Source organism: Neolamprologus brichardi, chromosome 3 (assembly GCF_056152115.1).
Source record: "Neolamprologus brichardi isolate AB-2024 chromosome 3, ASM5615211v1, whole genome shotgun sequence".
NCBI lineage: Eukaryota > Metazoa > Chordata > Actinopteri > Cichliformes > Cichlidae > Neolamprologus > Neolamprologus brichardi.
Window position 1 is genome coordinate 8,960,651 of NC_142106.1, and position 13,379 is coordinate 8,974,029.

At 40.4% G+C, this 13,379-nt stretch overlaps 1 protein-coding gene across 1 annotated transcript; it reads left to right on the forward strand.

Moving 5' to 3' along the window:
- The first annotated feature begins 5,035 nt into the window (after positions 1–5,035).
- LOC148103384 (nuclear factor 7, ovary-like) lies at positions 5,036–6,427 on the forward strand. Its single transcript, XM_087839131.1, has one exon. The coding sequence runs from the start codon at positions 5,036–5,038 to the stop codon at positions 6,425–6,427; it is 1,392 nt and encodes a 463-aa protein (XP_087695257.1).
- Positions 6,428–13,379: the final 6,952 nt, after the last annotated feature.

A 13,379-nucleotide genomic window follows, 5' to 3' on the forward strand; every position in this document is an offset into this window, starting at 1 on the left:
TGGCCAATATTGCTCTGAGACAGCGATGGCATACACCAAGACGTAATGTGGAGGTGGGTGACATTGTGATTCTCAAAGAGGAAGATATTCCTCGCAATGAATGGAAACTCGCTAGGGTTGTGGAAGCACATGAGGATGATGATGGACTTGTACGGAAGGTGACAATCCAGACTGGTGATCGGAAGTTAGGAAAGGGAGGCGAACGCCTCGTCCAACCCTCCATCATTCAGAGACCCATTCAGAAATTAGTGGTCCTGTTGAAAAACAGCTAAAATTGGGAAAATGCCATTCATTGATTAGATTTCCCTTCTAAAATAGAAGTTGTCATTATGCTGTACTTCATGCACATGTTATGGAGATGTAAATTCTACTGTTCATATTGTTGAATTCATTTGTTGAGAAAAGAATATTGTTTATGTCAATGCAAGAGTGTTTTAAAACAACAACATGGTTCTTGGGAATTACCATTGATTTAATGAGCAATGCCAGTGTATTTACGTTCACAGTTGTAATAATCAAAGGTAATTGGTGGGAGTGTAGCTGACGCTGAAATGTTTGTGTGGGTTGCCATGACAACACCAAAGCGCGTCTGAGATCGTTATTGTTTTCTATTTGTTTTCTTTATTTGCTTCTCATGCTTGTGTACATTTGCAGTTGCAAAAGATAATCTATGAATCCAGTGATACATCTTTCTTATAAGAAATGTTTCTGTTAAAAAATTATTGTGAAGTAGTCACTTCCTGTGAGTCGCGGGAACCGGAAGTTGTGCGCGGGAGAGACAAGACAGAACAGTAACACGGCGGACTTTTTTTGGAATGTACAACTTTTCTACTGCTGGATTTTCAAGGCGTACACGGTAAAAATCATTATGCTGTTATTTGTTTAATACTTGTGCACTTTGTGAAACGAAATAAGTGGCTGAGATGAATATTATATGTGCTATTGATATTATTTTACTTGTTTCTAGTTTTCACGGTGCTCCATGATTGTGAGAGGAATAAAAGAATTGTGGACATCAGTACGAAGCGTGGATTCTTTCGACCAGAGTAGAAACACTGAGGACCTGATGGCTTTGAACTTTACTTGTCCATCTTGGTTTTAATTTTGCACTCCAGTATGAACACCCATCCCTCAACCCCAGGATCACCACAACATGATCTAACACACCTACACCTTAGTTCACAGATTCACTTTGTCTAAGGTTTATTTCTGAGATTTCACACAACCCAGGACTCAAATCATGAATACATAATGGGCTTGGATTTACAACATTATGAATGAAATGTGCTCTATTTGGAAGCAGCCGGCCCCCCTCCCCTTTCGACGGGTTGTGTGTGAGACTTTAAATCATCAAACTGTAAATTATAAATTGTTTTTGATCCCTTTACCCCGAGTCCTAAAGTTATATTTATTCTCTTACTCTTCTTATATTTATTGTTTGTTTACTTGCACTGCTGTAACTGGAGCCTCGTCGTCTCGTCTCTCTATATACTGGACTGTATGTAGCGGAGATGACAATAAAGTTTACTTTGACTTCAGCAGCGAGCAGGCGCACCGAGGGCTCTCGCGCTCACTTTTCATGTATAGAATTTTGAAAAAAAACATCGGTGCAAATTATAAGTCTGTATCATAATGTCTGGTGTTTTCGTGTTTGTTGGTTTGTTTTTATTTTGTTTTATTTTGAGACTTGGTTATTTGACGCTGCTCCAGCCAGGCAGAGAATCCCCCGCCGCCCCGACCTCTCCTCCCTGTGCTGCAAGCAGCAGGCGCACCTCGCAAACGGAGGGCGCTCTTACTCCCAGCAAATGGGCGATAGAAAACCGATCGGTGCCTGTACCATTCCCAATAATCGCTGGCTGACGTCGGGGCAGCAAGAGTACGAGCATTTTTTTTTTTTTTTTTGCCGATGCCCGTGATGCCGCCCCCCACCACGATGCCGCCCCGGGCAACCGCCCGTGTCGCCAGTATCTAAAACCGCTACTGGCAGTGTTTGCTTTATTTTAGACAAACACACCTCCTCCTGGTTCTACCTCCATCTCTCCTCCTCTTCTCTCTGTGCTGTTGCCTGTTGGATCAGTCTATGTTGTGGTTCTACTGGTGTTACTGGTTCTGCTGGTGAGACGATGTGTTCACAGGAAACTTGAAGGTTTGTACATATTCATTCTTATTCATTGTGGTATTTTGTTTCCATTCTGTCATCATAATTTGGTCCATTTAGATTCTTAAATCATAAAAGTGTTTACTTTAACTCATTTCAGCAGATGGAGAAGATGACATCACCAGTGACATCACATACAGTGTTGTGAAATCATCAAATCATCAACACCCTCCAGTCAAAGAAACCAGAGATGGAGGTTTGTGTGTTCACCCAGGTGTCATCCACATACCTGAACCAATGACTTGGTGGTGTTTCAGGGTAGGATAGCAAAGCCCTCTTTTCCACGTCTTCCATATACAAGTTACCCACAATGGGTGAAACTGGGCAGCCCACGGCACACCCATGTTCCTGCCTGTAGAACTGACCCTTGTATGTGAAACAGGTGGAATTAAGACACAGTTTCAAAAGCAAGCACACCTGGTCCAACAGCCTTGTCTTGTTCTAACTACTTCAGACAGTCTGTCACCCTCGTCCTGTGACCACTTCCTGGGTCTCTTTCAGTCTTCAAATATAAAGTTTTTACAGCTTATAGATTTTAAGTTCTGCTCCAATTATTTGGGTAAAGATAAGAAACACTTTGATGGCCTATAAGTGAAAGTGAAAACGTGATAAATGAATAATATAATTAATAAATAATAAATAATTATATTTTTTTGATAAGTGAAGTTCACTGAACTGAAAGGAAAATTTGGTTTGATGATGGTTGACATGTTTTCCAAATAGAAGTTTTTCCTCTAGTAAGGAGATACAGGTGCAGCAGAGCATTGCTGGAAGAAATGATCCCAAGCGTGGAATCTCCTGAGAAATCTTCAGAGACCCAGCGAGAAGTAGGGACCATAGCTGACAGCCCAGGCAGGGGTTGAGGTCAAAGGTCATGCTGTTTGGGGACCTACTGGTCATCATGAGAAGATTCTGGAACCACAGCAATGACCATAAAGCTGCATTGGATGGAGAGCTGTGCCACGGGGCTTTCCAGAGGTAATCACGAGGAGATTGTGGACAACAGATGGAGATCTGAAGGATGAGGGGAGCGTTCCAAGCTCCAATCGACCGTGCAGAGAGGAAGTTCAAGGATGGCATCATTATTCTGTGAACAGAAACCAGAAGCTATGGTGGTGACGGGGAATGACTGACAGCAATTTCCTATGAACATCACCTAATGCTGTGTCACTGTGCTATGCATACTTTGACACTCTGAAGAGGGTCTTCCTTTGTGTCATTGTTGTTGTCATTTGCATCATGAACAAGACTGCTGAAGTGACTCAACAGGTGGGGTTATAACAGCAGTAAAAGAATTGAATCCAATACCCTTTCCAAAAAAGGTTTTCTGCAGAGACGAAAGGAGTCATAAGTATATAGAGGAGTCATAAGTATCCCCCCACAGGAAGAATGCATGAAATGAGGTGATGAGGGTTGATAGAGGCCATAAAACAGGAGTGCTGACAAAGGCCTGCAGCCTTGAAGATAACTGAAAGCCACATTGACAAACAGCAAAACTAACTGGTATGTTTGTTATACCCATGTCTGCATACATTTGGACTCTGGTCATATGGACAGTGATAGAAACAACTGGAAGAGACATTTATGAAGCTCTGGGGAACTCAAACCACTCTGCATGTGTGATTTACACACCTGGAGGAGATGCACCACATAGCTGGAATGATTTTGCAAATGTTAATTTCTATGTTTGACTATTAACATTCATTTGCTTACTTGGAGGGAACGATGCTCGTCACAGTTCTCTCCCTCATGCACGAGCAACACAAAGAGCTCTGGTGACTTGCGTCTTGTTTTTGCCATTGTAGTAGAATTGTCTTGGCGTTCCAGCAACGGGGTCTGTGCTAGATGAACGTATCAGCAACCTTCAAACACGTGTGGAGAATTCATTATTTCTTTGAAAGATTTTTGACTAAATAACAGAAAAAAGAAAGTAAGAGAAAGAGATGTCAGAGATGAGTGTCAGTAACACAAAAGTAACACTCAGTGTCATGCAGTGACTTTTACACAACCAGATCAGATGAACCAACTCACACTAAAACATGCATTTTGCTGCACTCTTTACACGTATTTCTTTTCTTTCTGCTCTTTTATATATTTTGTAAAACCACAAAAAATATTTTATATCAGCAGCAATTTCTCTCAAACTGCTGCATCACAGCTTTCATGCTCTGACCTGCATGTGAAATGAGAGAAAAGCTCTTTATTAGTAACTTTTACAACTTCTGGCAGGTTAATGTCTGAACTTTGGAGTGAAACACACCCTTAGTTACAAGAAATAACACCACTGTCTGTAACTAAGTGAATCCACCTTAACACCACCTGTGTGTGTGTGACTGCATTACACTCCCACTGCTGGGAACCTGAACAAGAACCAGAACAAAGTCTAAAATAGAAGCTGACAAACAGCTGCACCACCGAGTGACACTTTATTTTATAAACTTCACAACAGGTTTCATGTTGTGACCTGTGGAGGTGAAAAGACACAAAACCTGTTTCACAGTTTTTGAGCTGCAGGCAGGATTGAAACACACCTTAGTTTAAAGTCAAACAGCAACATTTGTCTCCTCCCCTCACGTCACTCAAATGTGACAAACCAGGAAACAGGAAGTTCTTCGTCCTCAGTAAAGAGAGACGCACAGACGATCAGACTGAGCTCAGACCAAACTAGCAGCTTCCTCTGAGTGAGTCCAGCTACAGGAGAGAAAAGTGGAAAACTCCAACACTGCTGCTTCAAGCTGCTGACGCTCCACACACTGAATGTGAGTTTGAGCAAAAACACGACTCAAAGGAAGTTTCAGTGAAGGTGGTAGAGGAGGGAGGGGAGCCAGGACTGACTGTACTTCCTGTCTGCTGTTTTCAGCTTCACTCACAGACTCAATGGCTTCCAGATCAGAGGAGGATCTCTGCTGTCCGGTCTGTCAGCAGGTCTTCAGAGATCCTGTTCTTCTGTCATGTAGCCACAGCTTCTGTAAAGACTGTCTGAAGAGATGGTGGAGAGAGAGACCAACACACGAGTGTCCAGTTTGTAAGAGAAGATCTTCAAAGGATCCACCTTTATGTCTGGCTTTAAAGAACCTGTGTGACTCGTTCTTACAGGAGAGAGATCAGAGAGCTTCAGAGGCTCTCTGCAGTCTGCACTCTGAGAAACTCAAACTCTTCTGTCTGGACCATCAGCAGCCAGTGTGTCTCGTCTGCAGAGACTCAGAAAAACACACCAATCACAGATTCAGACCCATCGATGAAGCTGCACAACAACACAAGAAGGAACTTCAGGAAACTCTGGAGCTCTTAAAGAAGAAGTTAAAGGTTTGTGAAGAAGTTCAAGTGAAGTTTGATCAAACAGCAGAACACATTAAGGTCCAGGCCCGACACACAGAGAGGCAGATTAAGGAGCAGTTTAAGAAGCTTCACCAGTTTCTAGCAGAAGAAGAGGAGGCCAGGCTGGCTGCACTGAGGGAGGAAGAGGAGCAGAAGAGTGGGATGATGAAGGAGAAGATGGAGGCTCTGAGCAGAGAGATAGCAGCTCTTTCAGACACAGTCAGAGCCACAGAGGAGGAGCTGAGAGCTGAAGACGTCTCATTCCTGCACAACTACAAGGCTGCAGTGGAAAGAGTCCAGCGCTGCCCCCTGCTGGATGATCCACAGCTGCCCTCAGGAGCTCTGATAGACCAGGCCAAACACCTGGGCAACCTGACCTTCAACATCTGGAACAACATGAAGGACATGGTCTCCTACACTCCTCTCATTCTGGACCCAAACACTGCTCATCCAAACCTCATCCTGTCTGAAGATCTGACCAGTGTGAGACGAGGAGGAGAGAGGCAGCAGCTTCCTGATAATCCAGAGAGGTTTGATGGATCGATCTTCTCTGTCCTGGGCTCTGAGGGCTTTAACTCAGGGACTCACAGCTGGGATGTTGATGTTGGAGACAGTACAGGGTGGGGACTGTGTGTGTTAGCAGAGTCTGTGCAGAGGAAGGGAAGCATAGAGTCTGGATTATGGGGAATATGTTTCTATGAAGGTAAATACTCAGAATGTTCACCATCAGCTGGTTTCACTGTTCTCTCAGTCCAGAAGAAGCTCCAGAGGATCAGAGTGAATCTGGACTGGAACAGAGGAAAGCTGTCGTTCTCTGATCCTGATACTAACACACACATACACACCTTCACACACACTTTCACTCACAGGATGTTTCCATACATTTACACTGGTGTTAAAGTGAAGGTGTGTCCGTTGAAGGTGTCAGTGTCAGTGCAGCAGATGAGTTGAGGATGATGATATTTCTAATGTTGTTTCCTGTCAGTGAATTGAAGCTGTTAAACTGCAGCTGTCCTCCTGCTGCCTCGTTGTTCCAAAGCTCTTTGTTTCTCTTTTAGTTCTCACTGTTTCTTTCTGTTTCTGCTGTCCACCTTTTCACATGGAAAATCATTTCACTGTTTCTCACTGAATGACTCCCCAAACTAGATTTGAAATTCTATCAAGTTTCTAATCATTACAAGTGATTCATGTTTCTATTTGATGTGTAAATGGAGATGATTTCGTTTGCTGGGATATGGACTGACATGTGTTGAATGGGAGGAGCAGAAACATCAAACATCAAAGATTTAAAAAATAATAAAGATAATAAACACACAGGTCAAAGGTCAGAGTCACAGGAATTAGGAAACAGTTCAGTTTCTTCCGTTTGAAATGTTTCAGTTTCTTTGCTTGATCAGTTCACACTTCTCTCTGTGAACGACTTCAGTGCTTCGTCCATGACTTCTGAAGGTAAAGGGCCCAAAGAGCCAATCAGCAGCTCTGAAACAGGAAATATGACTCATGGAGAAGTTCACAACAGTTTCAGCTGCCAATTGTACTCATCACCATGGAGACTGATGCATCAAATCTAAATAAAGGCTGGATGGAGGCAGAGTGACAGTGTTGTAGATGCTGCATTTTGAAGCCTCAGTGTTTAAATTGTGTCCACAGCCACGTAGACAAAGTGGGTGGATTTGCTTCTAGAAGGACTTTGTTGCAGCTCTACAGCAGGTATTTGTTGTTGGATGACATCACATTCAGCAGTGCTGTGACTGAGCCATAAGTGTCAGGGCTCAGACGAGGCCCACACATGCGTGTTTGTCGGTACACACACAGTTAAGATATGGAACATGTGAACATGAGACATATGAAGAGACTGAACAGATAAAACGTCCTTTATATCCATCAGTGACTTGATGGAGCTTCTTGCTGCAGTGTGTTTGGGTTTGGCTGATAACACTGGTCCTGCATGTTTCCTTCATGCTCTGTGGTTTTAATTAATTTAGTTTTAATTCAAAATTAATGCTTAACAAAGTTTAACACAAATGAACACCAGATAACAAAGAAAACGAATGGTTAAGCCTAACATGCTCAAGTGAGACATTAAACTTTTCTAAAACTATGCAGTTATGAAACGTATGCAGTTATGTCGTTAACTTTTATCGAGTGGAAAAAAAGTTGGCGTTCATCCTCCAGCTTCACTGTGCTAATGTTATGCTAACATAGCTGTGTCGCTAGCAATCACGTAGCACAACATTATATACCAGGTAGTCCAACTTCAGTAACCCTGCAAACGCCACTGCTGTTTAGTTTTCTGTCTTTATTTATGTTAGAAGTGATAGCAGAGCTGTACGTTTGAATTAGTTTCAAAAATCTCTCAGTCAGAACATGGTATGAAATGTTTAGGTGTAAACTGGCGAGCTAACTTCCTGCTAACTTCTAACTCCGTTAAATTTAACAACTTCTGTTTTCATGGATGTTAAACTTCATAGTTACACCTGGTAAAGCAGCAACACTAATGATTTTATTAAAGATGAAAGAATTTAGACCGTTTTTAAAAAAAAATTTAAATAATTGTTTTCTTATTTTCAAGTGTGTGTGAAGCTGACACACATGAGCAAAATCTGTTGATTTCATTTGAAAGTTAATATGTCTATAATATTTTTTAGTTCTTCAACATATGTTTAATCAGCATGTGGCTTCTTTGTTAGTCACTGAAAATATAAACAGACTCACACTGGTTCTGAAAATAAATCAATATTAAATGAATATAAGATCAGATCTTCATTTGCAACAATGTGGACACCATCATGTTAGTGATGTTCGATTTGTGAACGAATCGTTCAATACTCGAGAATCACTTTACTGACTCGTGAATCATGATTCACAAGCCCAACTGACTCACTGACTCATCCCTGTTGCTGTTAGCAAACTAATTTGCTTAGTAGAAATATATCTAGCTTATAATTAAAATTGTGGGGGGGGGGGGAAACAACAGCTAGTTTCTTAACAAAAAAATGTCTGCTCTGAACTGAAAGAAAAAACCCTGAGTAGAAGCTCACATCAAGAAAATAGCTCCTCGGTTCACAGTAGCATCACTCTGCTAACATGCTAACAGCACATTTGAGCTACTCACCCCCTCCCTTCCTGTGCTGAATCATAGAGCGAGCGAATGACTCACTCACTCACTCACTAACTCACCCCCTCCCTCCTGTACTAAATTTTTTGCACTCTCTGGTCAACTGACTCAGTGAATCAAATGACTCAAAAACCCGATTCACTTTGGTGAGTGACTCATTAAAACTCGATTCAGTAAAAAGAATCAAATTTACCATCACTACATCATGTCATCTTTGGCTCCTCCAGCTGAGACACACCTTCACAGACACACAGCCCCTCCCCTCACTAACAGCTGGATCACTGTCACAGGTGACACACTCACCTGTCTGTGTTTCTGCATGTTTCAACATTCACAATGTGACGACAACTTAATGACTGTGTTCAGTGGCGGTCCTAGCCTGTTTGGCAGGCAAAACATATTAAGGATTGTACATTAACATAAAGCTGTTGTACACACACACATATGAAGAGAGAGAGTATACATAGTATGCAAACAGCTACCAAACAGCCATCATAATACGTCATACAATGAGAACAGGACAAATCAGCAACTGACAATGACTAATTAATATTAAAATCTGTAACATAATGTTTGGAGTTTAGTCTGTTACTGTTACTATTTTTACCATTTCTTCTTGAAGCAACTGTAACGCACATTCATTTCCTTAGGGATTAATAAAGTATTCTGATTCTGATTGTGCCTCTGCCATTCCCAATATGCGCTGGCTGATGTCGGGGCAGCAAGAGTACGAGCATTTTTTTTTTTGTTGCCGCCCCGGGCAACCGCCCATGTCGCCCGTATCTAAAACCGCTACTGCATCCAGAGGAAGTATCTGGCTGTGCATCATGTTTAGTTGTTGAGATTTTTACAGTAACCTCAGTTTTCTGTGAATTCCTTCCTTTTCTTTTGGATGTTCACTTTACTGGTCTCCATAGTGACTCGTCAGCCTCCATCCCTGCATCCTCCTCCTTCTAACCAACCCTCTGTTGTATTTCTCTTTTCCTCCTGCCTGCAGCTCCATCTTCACCACCCTTTGTCCAGGATATCCACTCTCCCTCCTCTGCACACGTCCAAACCATCATAACCTTTCCTCTCTAACTAAAGTCATCCAGGCTTTTACATCTTTAAGATGTGGCTTTAGTTTAGCTAGCTTGATGTTTTTCTATTAGTATGTTGACATGGGTGGACAGTTCCAACATGCACTGAACTCTGTTGTAATTGTGATGGTTTTATAATTTAATTTTCTTAAATTTCACACATGGCATCACATCTGAGTAGTGTTTACCTGCCTCGTCCATCTTTGTCACAGCTGCAAAATGAAATTACCATGACAACATCTCAGTACAGCAAGATAAACACCTGATACAGGGGCTTCATTTAAGAGGTAACAAAGTACAGGTTAGGTGTCAAAGGTTACTTATTAAAAACTAAAATTTGTTTTCGACCCCACTGTTGTGCAGTTTTCTCTCAGTGGGAAAAGAAAAGAATGCAATGATCTGCATCTGGACCAGCTTCAGCCTGTGTCCACCAACAAAATATGTTAGAACAATATTTGAGCGTTGATGGCCCAGTGCTCCTCTGCAGACTCAGACACACATTTTCTACACTTATAAAACATTTGAAACAGTTACATCACTCTTGTGAACGTACCTGCTGACTATTAAAACTAGAAGACTTTCATTTTTCATTATTAATCTTTAAAACTGAGTGACAGATTCTTCTGAAATGTCAATATTTAGTCATCCACATCACACAGAACACGTTTAATCTGTCAGAGATTTTAATATAAGAGTGAAATTATTTAAAGCCGATTCATAACGTTTTTTATTCATTTATTTAAACTTTAAACAATTTAAAGTTCCCTAAATTTTAAGTGAAATGTCTTTTTGCCGAATTATATCATGTAATGTTTTACTTGAACCTCATGGTGGCAGTGTTGCTCACTGTTAGGTTACCTGGAAGACAGTGCATCATATCACAGTGCATCACAGACATCATGTGTTTAAACATTAGGGTGCATTTACTGCAGAATCAATGTACTTTAGTGTACTTTAATCTTCATCAGTGTTGGATCACATTATATTGGACATTATTAGTTTCTTTAAACAAACAAACAAATAAATGCATCCACGCAGTGCTGCAACTTTTAAGCAAGCATTAAAACTCAGTGGCTGCACATTAACAGCAAAGAACAGTCTGCAGTCTGCAAAAAGAAAGCATTTTTTACTTCTGACTGTGATTATTAAATATGTTCACTGTACTGTACAGCTGATCAGGATGCCCATACATGTTAAAAATTAGTCTGATCATCATAATTATGAACACTTAATTAACTAAACATATTTTTTTAATAACGAGTTGAATAAAATACTGACATTTTATTAGGAACTGCACATGATCAGCTCGTTTATTCCTCAGAACAAACTGAGGAAGCATCATTGATGATCTGCTTGTATTCATTAAAGTGTTTAAAGTCCAATATCTCCCTCTAGTGGTCATATATAAACATGTGTGAGGATGGTGTTAATGTAAAATGTAAATCATAGTGTTCCCATCAGTCATCAGTGTGTCTCTGCACAGCTGTAATTAAAATGTGTTCAGAGGGCCTCAGTGTCTGAATGGTTCCAGTTCAGCTCCATAACAGCAGCGTCCCTGGTTTGATTCCTGTGTTTCAGCTCATATCTGCCTCTCTCACTGAGGGGGACGTCCACTACATGGACATGGATTTGTTCATTAACCAAACTACAGATCACTGAGAGCAGAGGACATTAGATCCTCTTTAAAGTTTGTGAATAAACTGTGAAGTTTCACTGAGTACAATGTTCTTTATTGATCCTCATATAAAACTTATTTCTTTTTTATAATACATGGGCATTGCAATGTGACATATTTAAGAATAGATTCATTAATGAAACGGATATTCACCACTACTTCCGGGGCATCAGTTGTACCACCGTGTCTGTACTAAGAAAGGAACAGGACATCTTCAGAAGAAGACGGAGGACTTTACTTGGTGTGACAGTGACAGAAATATATACATGCATGTCATAATTTTATCACATGTTGTGAGACACCCACAGTCTTTGTACTTATAGATCAACCACAGACTCAGAGGAAGAGGGCGGGCTTTACTTGGTGTCAGTGAGAGAAATGAAAAAAAGCTCAAATGAGTGAGAAGGACGATGAAGGAAACATCTGTGCTGTGTCTGCTCTGTAAGTAGAATCTCTGTGTTTGTTTGAATTCTTGTACTTTGACTGTCTGCCAGGGGCGATTCTAGAATCAGAGCTTTGGGGGTGCTGAGCACCCAGAGAGCTGCCCAGCCAGGCAAGATAAACCTGTCTCTGTCAGTCCCTGCATCCTTAAATGTTGTCCCGAGTTCTCTCTGACTGTCACTTTGGTGCATTTAAACCCCTGTTCCTCCCTGTCCTCATCGTCTGTTGTCTTCATCTCCATTATCAGTCATCATAATTTTACCATCTCTGTGTAAGTCTGCAAATTTCTTTATTAAATCATAAGATTCTTAAATTCATCAAGTCTCTCTGTGCCTGGGTCCTCGTCACAAAACATGACATCACTGTTTTGTACATTTTAACACAATTTAATCCCCACATTTGTGAAAGAAAAGCAAAACACTTTTTTGAAAAGTCTGTAACAAAACCATCAAATCTGATCAAGGTTATTTAAATGCTGCTAAAGAAGAATGGATTGGAATAAAAAAAATACATATCCTAACCTTAATTACTGGGTGAGAATAATGAATGATGCTCATAGTGAGTAAGAAGTAAACTGAGTGCATTTTTTGGACAGAGATTCACATTTAATGTGTATGTATAATATAATACAGATACATAAAAAACACTCCCGAAACAGAATAAATTGTTACAAATAAATTATTACATAATATTAATAAAAACTATAAAAATGGAGGCAACTTTGCCTGTGGTAGAATGTATACAATGTGTACAATGTATGCAGATACTAATTTTACTAATTTAATAATACTAATTTTCTGTTGTAAGATTTATGAGTTTCATGCTTTCATAGTGGTACTTAGGAGAGCTTGACATTTTATCAGGTGGTACACACTGTAAAAGGTTTGAGAAACACTGAGAAGTGTATGTGTGCTTTTGGAAAACATTTAAAGCTGCTGTACAGAATCTTTGAAACAAGCTTAAAACATTTTTAGAATATAAACAGAGCACTCTGCTTCTCTTTACAGCTCCTCACTCCACCAGGGCTGTTTGGCACTTTCTGATAGTGTGCAAATGTAATGTACGTACTGTAGCAGTCAAACAGACAACTGGACGGTCCAAAAGCTGGCCTACCTATTACTGGCTGAGGTTTTAGAAGAGTTGTGGCTGAACCACATAAAAATATATCATTAATTTTAATCTCCCCAATCAATTATAATGTTATGTTGGAATGTTGTTAAAGAGGGTCAAAAATGTTTCAACCCAGTTTGTTTTGCAGATTCTGTATAGCAGCTTTAATATAGGGAGGACACAACTTCCAGATTGTGTGAGTTTCTGTTGTGCCTGTCACTGTTCCCTGTCTGTTTTCTTACCTGGTTCTTCCTGACCTTGTACTTTCTCCTCACGTTCCCCTCTTTCCTCTCTCCCTCTTTGGACTGACAATCATACACAAATAGATTGTATTAAATTAGATGAAAATTAAATTAATATGAAAAAATACTATTAAGATCACTAATAAAAAAGTCCTCTCTCAGTGTACTTTCAACCAAAAGGCAAATAACCAAACCACATGAACATCTAATAAAACATAAATATTGAAACACTGATCCA